At 36.0% G+C, this 12,213-nt stretch overlaps 1 protein-coding gene across 1 annotated transcript in view; it reads right to left on the bottom strand.

Annotated features, from left to right (window-relative positions):
- The window catches only part of C2CD6 (C2 calcium dependent domain containing 6), an 81,032-nt gene that overhangs the window by 17,655 nt on the left and 51,164 nt on the right, over positions 1–12,213 (bottom strand). Inside the window, exons 5-8 of the mRNA XM_059928442.1 lie at positions 11,515–11,634; positions 6,063–6,107; positions 5,056–5,124; positions 3,310–3,389 (exon numbers count right to left, since the gene is read on the bottom strand). Of these exons, the coding sequence (XP_059784425.1) occupies positions 3,310–3,389; positions 5,056–5,124; positions 6,063–6,107; positions 11,515–11,634 (314 nt within the window). The remainder of the gene's footprint in view (positions 1–3,309; positions 3,390–5,055; positions 5,125–6,062; positions 6,108–11,514; positions 11,635–12,213) is intronic.

Below are 12,213 nucleotides of genomic sequence, written 5' to 3'. Positions count from 1 at the left end.
CAGAAGAGGCCATTACTATTTCTTCAAGCAATGCAGGGTTAATCCCCTCAGATGGGGTAGAAAGGCCACTACCACTTTTGCTGGGGGTGGAGAGGTCTCTTCCACTGGGGTTTGAGAGGTCACTTCAACTGGCAAAGCAGATACATCAGAATTTATGGGCTCAGCGTCCCCAGTTTCATCAGAGTCTCCTATTTTCCCATTCCAACTTTAAGGGTCCCACTTATTCCCAACCAATATCCTCACTTTAACAGTAGACACCCTATGAGGCTGGGAGCTCAATTTGCAATGTAATTCAGGCAGCTGCAGAATGAAATTCTGGTTTCAATTTTCAGCAATCTTAGTATTATGGCTATAGGGGATAAGGGTCTCCTTCAGGGCACACATGGAAGATTTCAGGTCATTTACACAATGCTTGAGCTGGGAATTTGAATCCTTGAGCTCGTTCTTTTCTCACCTTTGTCCATCAACATTAGGAATACCCAGCCAATTCATTATATTCATTAGTTTGACAAAAATGTTTGAAAGTATCATATATATAGTCACCCATATCTTTGCTTCTTTGCTTTGATTAGGGGTATCCAATGGGTGATATTTTTCACGTTGCTATTGCCAGATCACGCCATGGACTATCAGTGTCTCTTTACCACTAGAAACAGAGTCATTAGAGTCTTTAAATCTATAATCGGATTAGAGAGCTAATTCCACAAACCCCAGAACCAATTCAGAAAACTTGTCCTTAATCTTCTGTTTCTCTAGAACCACACTCGGTATCAAAATCTGTAGTAGTGAGAGCTGTTCAGAGAAACAGAACCAATAAGATGGAGAGAGAGGGGGAGAAAGACAGACAGAGAGAGAAGTTCATTATAGGGAATTAATTTAAGTGATTATGGAAGCTGGCAAGTCCAAAGATCTGCAAGATGAGTGGGCAAGCTGGAGAGCCAGGAGAGCCAATGGTGCACAGTTCTGGTCCAAAAGTCTGCAGACTCAAGATCCAGGAAGAGCTGATGCTTCCATTCAAGTCCGAAGGCAGGAAAAAGCCAATGTTTCAGTCAAAGGCAATCAGGCAGGAGGAATTCTCTCTCACTCAGGGAAGGCTCAGATTTTTTGTCTATTTGGGCTTTCAACTGATTGGATGAAGCCCACCCACATTAGTGAGGGCAATCTGCTTTACTCAGTCTGCTGATTTAAATGTTAATCTCACTCAAAACATCCAGAATATTTGACCACATATCTGAGCACCCCCTGGCCCAGTCAGTTTGACACACCGAATTAACTGTCACAGCCACCAAGTCATTGCCTTAGTCCAGATTGTCAGTATCTCTCATGCAGACTAATGCAACAGCTTCCTCCAATCCAACACTAAACTACTTCTGTCCATATTCAATCCTATTGATAGGATCATATAAAATGCAAGTTGATCATGGTATTTCCCCTACTTAAAATTCTTCAATGGTTCTACATCTGAAGCACTTCCAAATTTTTCCAATAAAGAACTCCTGTGGGTAGAGGACAGTGAAGGTCTCTGGAGGTGTAACTTAATGCAATCAGACACAAACCACACATCTTGGAATCATTTTGTTATCTTGAAAATTTGTGACTTTTTAATTCTACTGCATAATATATAAATGTTAATTTTAAGATAACATTTTCCCTCTCAAAATCTTTGAGCAAAGTAATACTCCAGAAAGATGCACCATATCTTCCAGTGCTTTGTGTTGCCCTAACACACCCTTGAGGACTCAAAAGAGTAAAATTTACTCACATTTGAGAAGCATAAACCTACACTGATGATGATGGTGATGACAAAACATTTATTACTTTAATAAGTAGCTAACAACTGAGAATTCTGTTATTTGCTACTATGTTCCAAGTGCTTTACATGTAACTTATTTAATCATTACAATAACTCAATTGGGTAGTTGTTATTTTTATCCCATTCAATAGATGAAGCACAAAGAGCAGAAGTAACTTGCCCAAGGTCACACAGCTAGTACCTGGCAGAGTCCGTGCAGTCTGGACTCTAGAGCCTGACCTCTTGACCACCATATCTTGCCCGTGACTACTGCTTCGGCTCATCTCCCATTGCTCCTTTCCTTGCTCCTATGCGCTTTGCAACCCACAACAAACTACTCACTGTTCTCCATTATAACATAGCCTCTTACGGCTCCCACCTTTTACTTATGTGCCGTCTTTGGGGAATGTGTCTCCTCGCCCTTACAAAATCAACCTGATGCACCACTACTCATTTTTCAAGTCTTATATCGAGAACTCTTTCTTTTGTGGATCCTTACTTGATAATACTTTCCTCCTAACTCCCCCAAGAAGTATGGGAAGCCCCTTGGCTGTGTCCCACAGACCTCTATGTTAACCTCTAGGAGGGCTCCATCTCATTTGTATTATCTTATTTTTTTTGCATGTTACCTTTGCATTAAACCATGAGCTACTTGAGGGCAGGGACCAAGCCTCATTTAACCTTTTATTTTTAGTGCCTTGGGGGTATAGCAAACATTCAATAAATGTTTATTGAATCAATGGATAAATAAGGAAATAATAATCAGTAAACATAAGAAAAACATTAAACTTTACTATTTCAACAAATCACCAATATCAAATGGACAAAATTTATTTTTAATGATAATACCCAATGCTGGTAGGAAATCAGCACTTCAGAATATAATTTCCTATTCTATACCTAATTTCCTCAATCCCATTTCAAGTATTTTCCATTCCTTATTCTTGGATAGCACCATAGATAAAATATCTCTCTTTCAGGTGCTCACTTTTCTTTGATCAATTTTTACTGTTGAAATTGCAAGACTAATTGACATACTATATGTTAAGTTACTTTCGGACTACTAATTGCATTTTTTTGACCATAGACTTTTTGCTGAAAATTAGGAAATAACAACTGGAGTGTGTGGAAGTGGGGGGTAATGCTACCATACTGCAGAGCAGAAAACTGGCAACTATTAGGCATCTTGATCTTAAAAGTTCCTCACCTCTTTCTGCAAAAGGAACATCTCACTGGCCAACTTTCCTCGTTAGGCTTCCCCTCCCTTCCCTCCTTCAGCCACGAAGTTGGCAACCCTTCTCTTCTTTTCTTATCCCCAGACCTCCTCAACTCCTCTCTCCAGGGCTACACCCAGAAACTCAAAATATCTTCCCCCTTAAAACAATTCACTGCTTTCTTTATCTTGGAGTCTAGTTCATTCTGGCCATGTCTTAAGACAACCAAAATTCTCCATCAAATGGATTACATATTTTAAATGCCACATGATATAACTGTGTTAATAAGACTTTAACACTTACGTCACAGGGTCTGTTCTTTCTGGAGGTGGTGCAATATTCATAAACATAGATGGCTTAATAATTTTCTGAAGAGGTTTTAACTGAGGAAAATAATAAGTATATATTAACACTGTTTAGTTACAATTCCAGTTCATCCTAATACTACTATCCCCCAGGACTTAAATGATATATATAAAGAAGAAAGGAATTAACAGAGGAAGAAAGAATTAACATTGAGCACTAAGTATCTGCCAAGAATTTTGCATCTTTAATATTACTTAATCATCTCAATAATCCTATGAGGTAGATAACTATGCCTATTTTACAGATAATACTGAAGATCAGTAATTGTTCAAGGGTTACCCAATAGGCATGAGAGCCAACATTTGAATGCAATTTTATCTCCTCCAGTGCAAGTCCTCTTTATACATTATCATGATAGGTAAGTAGGGGACTATGTTACTGAAAAGTTCATGGACATAAAATCAAATAGAACTTTTATGAAATTTCCCACTCTTTTCCTTACAATGCCTTTGTTCCTAGTTTTTAGTAGAGTCCACCTACATAAAACAATACAGTATTTGCCCAGTCTTATTCGAAAAGGATCTATCTCCCTAAGAATGGGATTGTTACATGTTATATCCAGACACAACACCTATCTCTGAACTTGGTACTCATAAACTATGTCACAAAAAGGACTAAGCCTTTTGTGACACAGTTTAGGACTAATTTATGATAAGAAAATAGGCAAAATGAAAAGAAAGAAAAATCAAAGCAGAAAAGGGAAAAAGAAAAAAAGCTTGTGTCTAATGGCTTTCATCAATATATTACTTACCTGTGATTCAAAATGTATTAAAAAACATTATGATATACCACAGGCAAAATTTAAAAATACATTTTACAGGGATTTCCCTGTTAACACACAGCAGTAGACTTATTTAATAAGACTGATGTACCGACTCTCAATTCCTAATTAAAAAACAGCCAAGAATATGAAAAATAGCAAAAACTGAAAATTAAAGATTATATGTAAAGTATAGGGGTCATTTCTCCTATATAACAGCAGTACTAATGGTACTGAATTTATAAATGCCCCAGAGCTGTGACAATACCCAGGGATATCAAGATTTCTTTCAAACACTTGGTGAGAATATATGTTGGTACAATTTTTCTAGAACAATTCCTTGAAAAGGCCATTACTGACAATGATTTCCATTCTAGGAATCCGGCCTGAGGACATAGTGAAAGAAAAGGATATAGGTTAATGTACAAAAATTTTCTCTGCAACATGGATATATGTAGTAAATTTAAAGGGGCAGGCTAAACCTAGGAAGATACCTTCTTTGGGCATATTACTGTCTTGATGAATCAAGAAGGGCTGATGTTGAAATAATCATGGGGAGAAAGGATTATATGTGATTAAAGTACAAAATATCTGAATAACATCAACGACTCCATTTTAATGATTATTTTTAGATATAAAAATCTGCATTCATTTCTTGAATACTTAATTTTGTTTTCAATTACGTAAGTGTATGTGTACACACACACAAAAGTATTACGATAAAGACATTTTGAATAAAATCTCATTATTTAAAAATGTATAAACAAACAATGGTAAAGTTTCATTTTTCTTTAGGCTAGAGAAAAATGGTATTCTTTTAAAAATATTTTAAAGATTTTATCAAACTGGAAAGGATAGAGGCTCAGGAGGATGATTTAGCTGAAGAGCTGCAGTAGAATTATTTTTAAAAGAGGGGAACTAACCTGATGTGAAAATCCATAACCAAAGTTTCCATAGGAGAACATAAATTCCACTTCCGCCCTGCAGATAAACTAAACATGTGCCAAATTTATTTTATTGTTTGATCAGAAAGATATTTTAATGGAGAGGTGATAACAAGTGATATTTTTACCTCACAAATCTATAAGTTAGAAAAACCAAAGCATGAATCTCTTGATTAAAAAAAAAAAATTTACACAAGTAACTCCTATAGAAGAATCTATGGCATTCCTGAAATGTTAAAAACCTTACGTTAAAGTTAAGGAATATTACATGATTAAAATATGAAAAATATCAATTTACAATTGTTAATAGAATTATGCAGAGATACATATATACATATGTACATATGTATTCATATCCATGTATATAATATTTTTAAGTATTTATTCACACTTTTCCCATCTCCACTTCCATTTTCAGATAAAATTTTGATTTAGACAAGTGATTTCATCTCTCTGAACCACAGCTGGCTCATATGCGTAATGAAGGAGGGTGTCAGAGGTTATGCCCTCAAATGTCTATCATTCTGTTTTTTATGTTTCCTATCCCCGATCTGGCTATTGGCAGCAGAAGCCTCTCTGAGTAGATGATCAATTAATCAAGATAATAATTTTTAAGTACTTAAAAAGGAATTCAAGTAAGAACTGTAAACAACTCTTTAGAAACTCCTTAAGGAGGAAAATAATATTTCCTCAATTCAGTATGTGAGGATCCTAAGGCTATGCAAAGAAGCAGCCAGAGGCGTTTTCCTCTCTTACCCAATGATTTCTAATTTTTGTGTTCACCATTTAGCAGTAAGATAGCAGCATTTTAAAAAACGGTGGAAATGAAGATTGTGAGCAAATATTACACTTTCTATTTAATATATTTCCATTAGTTCAAACAGTGACTGCTAGGGTAACAAAAGAATAAAAACAATATCAGAATAAAGTTACATGAAATGTTAAGTGTGTGCACAAAGCTTTGGAAGTTTCAGTAAAGTTCTTACTGTGTTTTTATTCAACATTCGGAGTTCTTCAGTAAAGCACCCTTTCTAGAAAAAGTAACAAAAATAAAATTCTTAAATATAGAATCACTGATGTAGACCCTTGTATATTATCTAAATCATTTCATAAATTTTTAAAAATCAGGTAATGATGTTTAATGCACATATAAATTTAATAGCTAAAATACAAAAATAATGAATGTTTGGAAGAAAATAAAAATTCCAGGTTGTACCAGAAATAAATGTTAATATTTACATTTATGTTTTAAAGAAAAATGTTCCTGTTGCTTATACTTAGAGGAACTGCCAGGTCTGCACTCCTTTTGAGGGGTTAAACATGAATCTACATGATAGGCTGACTCATGACAGAACTGAGTGCTTCTCTCATCTCTTGGGGACTGTTGGGATCTTTTTAACCAGGGAAACATTTGGTATCCTTGGTCACCATCTCTGATCATCTCTGCTGTGCTATGAGTCCTCCCATCTAATACAACATTCAATGGTTCTCTTTCTTTCCAGCATTTTCCACTGTGGCTCATGGAACCCCCATTCCATGGTTGACAAGCAACCTTACATCTTTAACTGCTCCACTAAACATTTCCAGCTTTCTTTAGCTCAGACCTGCCTCACCACTAAGGACGCTGCTTCCATTACAGACTCCTCAAGTGAAGGCTCTCACATCTCAAGGTTAGGTGGTGGGGTAGCATCCTCCATACTCTCTTCTATTGCTTCCAGATCTTATTATTTATTATCTTATTATACAGATAAAGTTTTCCTCTTTTAAGGCTCATGCTCTCTGGCATGTCTTTCAGACATTCTGGTCACTAATTCTCATTTAGTGAAAACATTGGCACCTGGTCTACGTGTCCTCTGCACCCCCAAAACATAGCAATCCACAAGAACCTATTTAACACCTGTCCTCTCAGTTCCTGGTGAGGCATTATAATGAGGAAAATAACAGGTGGTGGTACAATGACAGACATCACACAAAATTAGCATATCATATATATTCTTCATATAAAGTCACAAGATTTCTCAGAAAATTCATAAGTCATTGAAATTGATTTCCTTAATGATCCTGTCAACATGCTCTTTATAGCTTCTTGCTTTTTAAAGCTTCCTTTTTCCCAAAGTGGGGAGTGGGGAAATATCTTACTGTTCCAAGACTGCCTTTGTCTTCTCTTCTCTTTTAAAAATGGTGTCTCTGCTTCTGATGGAGAATTCAACCTACTGATTCATCTCCCTCATATATAAGTAAACTTTTAGTCATACTTTTAACTACTTTAAATGTCTTTGAGTTATTTCTGAAGGTCCCACTGAGATCTACCCAATTGAGTCTTCATTGGAGCCAATTAAATGTTCATCCTGAATGTGCATCTAACTCATCCAAATCCACTGAGTTTTAGGCTTGCCTTCACCCAGCTCCACTGATGAGTTTCAATGTGTGACAATGAGCTACTTGGTTCCCTGTCCTGAATTTGACTCTGCTCTGCACAAAGCAAGTTACATGGCTAAACCCAGTAGTCGGGGTGGGGAGCACTGTAGACTACTCAAAGGTATAGATACCAGGAAGCATGATTCTTTAGGGGGCATTACTCTAACAATCTTCCACACCTTTGAATTTTCTATCGCCTTTCTCAAATAATTATAGTAGCTATCAATCTTTCTAATTGTTGAATTTATCACCTAGTCTTAGGCTCATCGGGTATGGATCATATAGCCAAACCAATGAACACAAATGGTACTGCAATTCATTCCAAAATTAACAATATATTCCCTTCTATAATCAAAACAGAAATATTATAAACTCCAATATACTTATATGCCTTAATTGGACCCCAGAGCTTAACAATTAGCTGATGTTTCTGGTTTCTCCCAGAGCCTCAAAGAAATCCAAAATTATCAGGGATAGGAAGGAACAAGGGATTAATGATACAAGTACAGACCAATTACTTTTTTTTTTTTTTGGCTGCATTGGGTCTTCGTTGCTGCGCGTGGGCTTCCTCTAGTTGCAGTGAGTGGGGGCTACTCTTAATTGCGGTGCGTGGGCTTCTCATTGCGGTGGCTTCTCTTGTTGCGGAGCACGGGCTCTAGGCGCATGGGCTTCAGTAGTTGTGGTACGGGGGCTCAGTAGTTGTGGCACACGGGCTTAGCTGCTCTGTGGCATGTGGGATCTTCCCGGACCAGGGCTCTAACCCGTGTCCCCTGCATTGGCAGGTGGATTCTTAACCACTGCGCTACCAGGGAAGCCCCAATTACTTTTTTTTTCTTTTATAAAGTTATGCAAAACCTATTATATTATTTGTTTAATTCAATTCAGCATCTTTGTCCTCCAAAATCAGGCCAATTATATTCAGAAAGCAATTGATACCAATTGGTAATCATAAACAATACACGTGTACTTTCCAAGTATACAAATGAGATAATTGTTGTACAATCAGACAGCCCTGCCATGCTTCCAAACATGATCTGTAGTTTGAGTCTTATCATCAGGTCTTTCCAACTCAACCAAGCACTAGATTTTACCAATCTGCATGAGGATTTCTACCATGGCTAGTAGTTCTATAATCAAGTGGTCTATAATCTATCCCTGCATGTGACCCAAATAGCAAATGACACAGCTCAAGCTTTAGAGACCAAAGAGACAAGCGTAAATTTGTTGACTAGCATCATAAATTGTAAAAGGCCTTTTAATTTATGAAGGCAGTCAAAGGGTACAAACTTGTAGTTACAAGATAAATAAGTACTAGAGATGTAGTGTACAACATGATAAAAACAATCAACACCATGCCATGTTATACATGAAAGTTATTAAGGGAGTAAATCCTAAGAGTTCTGCTCATCATAAAAATTTTTTTTCTCTATTTCTTTAGTGTTTTGTCTATATGAGATGATGGATATTCATTAAACTTACTGTGGTAATCATTTCTTCAGGTATGTAAGCCAAATCATTATGCTGAACACCTTAAACTTGTACAGTGCTGCATGTAAATTACATCTCAATAAAACCAGAAGAAAAAAAAGGCCCTCCTAAAAAGATGTTCAACATTATTAGCTGTTAGGGAACTGCAAATTAATACCACAATAACACTACACAGCCATCAGAATGGCTAAAATAAAGAATAGTGACACTACCAAATGCTGATGAGGATGCTGGATGATGAGAAACTGGATCATTCATACATTTCTGGTGGGAATGTACAATGGCACAGCCACTATGGAAAACAGTTTGGCAGTTTCTTTAAAAACGGTACACACAAACTACCTTATAACCCAGAAATTTATCTGAGAAGCGAACACTATGTTCATGCAAAAACCTGTGAATACAGTAACTTATTCATAACAACCAAAAACTGGAAACAGCCCAGATGTCCTCCAATGGGCGAATATTTAAACGAATTGTGGTACATTCACACCATGAAGTACTACTCAACAACACAAAGGAATGAACTATGGATACATGCAGTAACCTGTATGATTCTCCAGAGAATCATGCTAAGTGAAAACACGCCCATCCTAAAAGGTTACATAATGTATGATTCCATTTATATAACATCCTTGAACTGAGAAAATTACAGAAATGAAGAACAGACTGGTGGTAACTAATTGTTAAGGAAGGGTAAGGGCAGGAAGGAAGTGGGTATAGCTATAAAAGGGCAACATAAAGGATCCTTGTATAGATGGAAACGTTCTGTATTTTGGTTGTGATACTTACCATAGTTTTGAAAGATGTTACCATCAGGGGGAAAATGAGTACATAGGATCATGCTGTATTATTTCTTTCAGCTGCATGTGAATCTATAATTATCTCAAAATAAAAGTTTAAAAAAAGGTCACTTGGCTATTTAAGGTGGGCCAAACTCATCCATGGGACTTATTCTCCCATTAGGCCTAGTTTGAATAGGGCTGGATACAAACTAAATGCAAAACATTTGTCTCATAGTTCTTATCTTCCTCTATTGTCTGATGTCCAGATGCTTAAATATTATTGTAAAACTATCAGCCCAAGCCAACATCAAGCCAATAAAAGTGCATCAAAAAAAAAAAAAAAAAGACCAAAGTCCTCATGGTAAACTTTATACTTCTGGGATCTGAGTTTTGACCAAAAGGGGGTAACTGAGAAATTCTAATAAGGAAAATGATGTAATATTTAATTAAGGTAGAAGTGCCTGTAGAAGAATTCTGACAGATGATACACAGAGGCAGCATACCACAGCTAAAATCGTAAGGTTTTGGGGGGAAATCCATAAATAACCAAAATTTCTTTCTCTGATAACTCTGATCAATAAATAACATGGTCTCTTTACCTATGATGTAGCAATTCATCATAGAGACTCATAGAGGGCAATTCATCATAATGTAGAGACTTTCTGCAGATACGCACTGGAAGATATGTTCAAAAAAATTCACTGCAGCAATGTGCACAATAGTAAAAAACTGAAAACAATCAAAATATCCATTAAAAAATTATAGATAAATAAACTGGGGAATATTCTCACATGGAACGTATATAGCAGTGAAAAAATGAGTACTAGGCTAATGAAATTAGGTGTATTAATCTTAGAAACATAGTATGTTTAGAAACACAAAAGATACTATTTTTTGTAACTTACATTAAGTAGTAAAACTCTGAAAAGAGCAAGAGAATATTAAATACCAAGTTCAGAAGAATCATTATCTTTTCTTGGAGGAAAGGGCAGGCGGCAGTAGACAGCGAGAGAGAAGGAACCACAGAATCTGTGTATAAACTCTGCCTAAAACTTTGGCTGACTCCTAAATGACACATGCACAGGGGAGACTGTAAGCAGCCCAGCTAAAGACAAAAGAACTGAAGTGAAACTGGTGCTGACAATTAAGAGAGTTTGTGGTTTGGGTCTTGTTTAGAAACATCTTAGAAAACAAAATAAAACAAACATACAAGCATGCTTAGTCTTTTAGGTTGTATCAATACCCTTCCAGAAAATAAATTTTTAAAAACATAGAGAACAAACGTACGGATACCAAGGGGAAAACGGGTGGGGTATGGGATGGGTTGGGAGATTGGGACTGACATACATACACTATTGATACTATGTATGAAATAGATAACTGGTGAGAGCCTACTGTATAGCACAGGGAGCTCTACTCAGTGCTCTGTGGTGACCTAAATGGGAGGGAAGTACAAAAAAGAAGGGATATATGTATACGTATTGCTGATTCACTTTGCTGTACAGTAGAAACTAACACAATATTGTAAGGCAATTATACTGCAATAAAAATTTAAAAAAAAATTATGCTGTTACAAACTAACGTTTTTTTTTGAGCCAGAGGAAGATATTGTTTACTAAGCACATGAGTTTACTAAGCACGTAACACAGATAATAAGCAAAAGGAGTCCATCGGGTACAGATAAATCTTAACAACAAACACCAACTGGACAATGTGATACCAAGGTGAAAAAAATTTTGATACATACCTGAATTATTTCATAAAGATGTACCTGAACACTCCCTAATAAGAGAAGATATTTTGTACTGTCATGTTGCATTAGTTCTAAGTAAATATTATTCTTCTCATCATCTTGACGTCGAGGAACCTTGATACAAAATACAAATGAAAAGAAGCATTAAATTTTCAGTCTGAGTTTCAGACATAATTTCTGAACAAATACATCCATAAAATACACTTTTTGAAACACCCATTTTTTGGAAACACCCATTTCCTATACACTCTCTTCTTAACTCTACTCAAAAGTTTACCCTAAATACTCTACTGAAACTACATTATCAAAGGTAGTCCAGCAACCAATATCCAACCCAAATAATCTAGGTAATCCAAACATTTAATACCAAAAGACATCCAACATCCTTTTCTGTCTTTTTTCTTTTACTTTTTGAAAAAGTGTATATCATTGTCTCAGCTTGAAACTCTCTTCCAACCTTGAGCTTTGTAACACAATACCATTATTATAAGACCTTTAAAGTTCATATACTCTTTTGCTAATTTGAAATAAAACTCATGCCTCCCCACCCTAATATTCTAGGTGCCTTTAAAAATTTTTTTTAATTGAGATATTATTGACATATCACATTGTATTACTTTTAGCTGTACAACATAATGATTTGATATTTGTATAAATTATAAAATGATTATCACTGTAAGTTTAGGTAATATC

This window comes from Balaenoptera ricei, chromosome 7 (genome assembly GCF_028023285.1).
Source record: "Balaenoptera ricei isolate mBalRic1 chromosome 7, mBalRic1.hap2, whole genome shotgun sequence".
Classification (NCBI taxonomy): Eukaryota; Metazoa; Chordata; class Mammalia; order Artiodactyla; family Balaenopteridae; genus Balaenoptera; species Balaenoptera ricei.
The sequence above is the reverse complement of the archived record's forward strand: the minus strand, read 5'-3'. Positions and strand labels throughout refer to the sequence as shown.